Consider the following 2,394-nt stretch of genomic DNA (forward strand, 5'->3'; position numbering starts at 1 on the left):
ACACCCCCTTCCCCTCCCCCCCAGCACGGGATGTCCGGGCACCCCCTTCCCCTCCCCCAGCACGGCAGGTACAGACACCCCTTTCCCCTCCCCCAGCACGGCAGGTCCGGGCACCCCCTTCCCCTCCCCCAGTGCGGCAGGTACAGACACCCAGGACTGGGATTGAAGGGGGCTGCGGGTCGGGGCTGAGAGGCACCAGTGGAGCTAGGGTGGGGGTGTCAGGGCCACGCCCGCTCTGTTGAGCCATAGCCAGCAGCTCGGTGGTTGTCTGGGTTGGTCCCAGGCCCGGTGGGATGGATTTGCCCCAGACACACAAAATCGGATTCTTGTGGACACCAGAGTTGCTGGGGCCGCCCCTCCTCAGTGCCGCTATTGTCTGGGTGAAGGTCCCGTCGCAGGCTCCAGCAGGGCCGTGTGAAGGCATTTCTGCCCGAGCACTCCATGGAGGGGGCTGCAGACTGGACATGGAGAGTCTCTGGGGGGGGGACGGGGGGGGACCCCTCTGCGTAACCTCCTCTGCCCCCATCAGTGCCCTGGTGAGCCGCTTCCTCCGCTGTGCGACCCTGGTCATCAGCGCCGAGGCCTCGTCTGTGCTCCCGGTGCCGCGGTGCCGGTCACCTCTGTGCACCAAGCCTCAGCCAGACGGGCCCTGCCTGCGTGACGCCTGTTTGGGGGCGCTGGAGCAGCTCTCCCATGAGCGCTCGCTCTGCTGGGGCCCAGGCACCGCTGCGGCTTGTCGGCGCAATGCCCTGGCCCGGAGCCACGTGGTGCCCAGAACTGCGCTGTCGCTGGGGCTCCTGGCGGGGCTGGCCCGCGACCGCAGCTCACGCCGGACTCCCAGCTCCCATGGCCCAGCACTGAGGTGGTGGCCGGGGCCCACAAGGACACTGGCCGGTCATCACCGTACAGTGCCTGGGGGGTCTTTGAGGTGCCCTGGCCATGTGAAGCCCTCTCCCCGCCCTCTAGAGCTCCGGGATTTGGCCAGGGTGAAGGGCCTGAGGGGCCGTTTATGCCTTTGGGTCGGGCGGGAGGAGGACAGGCCAGGCCTGGGCACCACCCCAGTGCCCTGTGCTGCTCTCCTACCCGCGGGGCCAACACGAACCAAGGGCGGGATCCATGCGGCCAGACGGTCCGAAACCCAGAGGCTGTACGGGGGGTGGCCGGGCCTGGCCTGGCTTGGCTCTCCTGGGGCCTGCTGACTCCCTCACAGCCCGTATGTGCCCAGCCGCGGAGCTGGCACCAGGAGGCCACGGGGTAGCGCCGGCTTTGCTCCAGCTGCCATGACAGGGCAGAGCTCAGCGCTGTGTCCTCCTCTCTGTGTGCAGGGGCGTCAGGGTCCCCCCGGGGCTTCACAGGCCGGGTGAAGAGCGCCAGCAAGGCCCCCCCACTGCCCCGCAAAATCAGCTCCAGCGTATACGAGACCTTCATGGAGCAGAACGCCGCGCCCAACAGTGGGAAGGTACTGGCCATGGCCTGGGCTCCAGGATCTCCCCAGAGCCACAGGGGTGCAGGGCCCAGCCCCCCCCCCCCCCCCCCCCCGAGCCACTCACTAACGCTTGTTCCTCTTTGTTTTAGCAGCTGACAGTGGATGGAAGTAAAGGGCTGAAATCACCGCCCCCGCCACCCCCCAAATCCAAGCGCATATCCCCGACCTGAGCTGCCCCACTGCCCGTGACCGGCCCCCTCGCTGTCCCGCTCAGGAGGGTGACTTTGCTGATGAAGGTGTTTGCTGGCTGCTTGGTCCGGCCCCCCCCCCCCCCTGTGCCCTCCCCGCTCCCGCCCCCCCCCCCCCCCCCCCCCCCCTCCGGCTGAGCCCTGGGCCAGACTCATTCGTCTTTCCTACAGCAGCCCGAGCATCCCACCACCCCCTCACCCCAGTTCCCATGTGCTTGGAGCTGCAGAAGCCCCAGCCTAGCTCAGCCTCCCTCTCACAGGAGGCACCAGCCTAGGTCAGGTCTAGTGCCGTCTGCCCTGCTGAGGATGGTGTAGGAAACATTGCAGCCAGCAAATCTGCCCCGGTGAAGGGCTGCTGCAGCCCCCGGAGTTAGAGGTCAGCTGCATTCCTGAAGCAGGGCTCTGGGTCCCTTCCCAGCTCTCCTTTTCCTACCAACTAGTTGTGCTCTGGATAGTCTCGTTCTAAGGCCCAGCTCCTAAGCCATCCTGTGGCGGTGAGTTCCACAGGCGAATGCAATGCTGCCTGGGGGAAAGATTTCAGTTCGACGGCCTGTCCGTGTGCTGTGAGGCCAGGAGAACAGGGGCTCTGCTGCCCGGTTGCCGAGCAGTTAGTGTTTGATAGACTCAGGCCACACACTCGGCAGGAACAATCCCCAGCAGGTCAGTCCCTTGGTACAGGACGGTTTGCCAGGTCCTGACCCCCCTAGGGCTGTGCTGTCC

The 2,394-nt window shown here is 66.7% G+C and overlaps 1 protein-coding gene across 1 annotated transcript in view; it reads left to right on the forward strand.

Annotated features, from left to right (window-relative positions):
- LOC113407842 (serine/arginine-rich splicing factor SR45-like) overlaps window positions 1–1,729 on the forward strand; it is a 3,773-nt gene extending 2,044 nt beyond the window's left edge. The window contains exons 5-6 of the mRNA XM_026658366.2: window positions 1,326–1,459; window positions 1,576–1,729. Coding sequence (XP_026514151.1) covers window positions 1,326–1,459; window positions 1,576–1,656 — 215 coding nt within the window. The 3' untranslated portion in view covers window positions 1,657–1,729. The remainder of the gene's footprint in view (window positions 1–1,325; window positions 1,460–1,575) is intronic.
- The last annotated feature ends 665 nt before the right edge of the window (window positions 1,730–2,394 follow it).

This window comes from Terrapene carolina, unplaced genomic scaffold (genome assembly GCF_002925995.2).
Source record: "Terrapene carolina triunguis isolate 2854851 unplaced genomic scaffold, T_m_triunguis-2.0 Scaffold431, whole genome shotgun sequence".
NCBI classification, from domain to species: domain Eukaryota; kingdom Metazoa; phylum Chordata; order Testudines; family Emydidae; genus Terrapene; species Terrapene triunguis.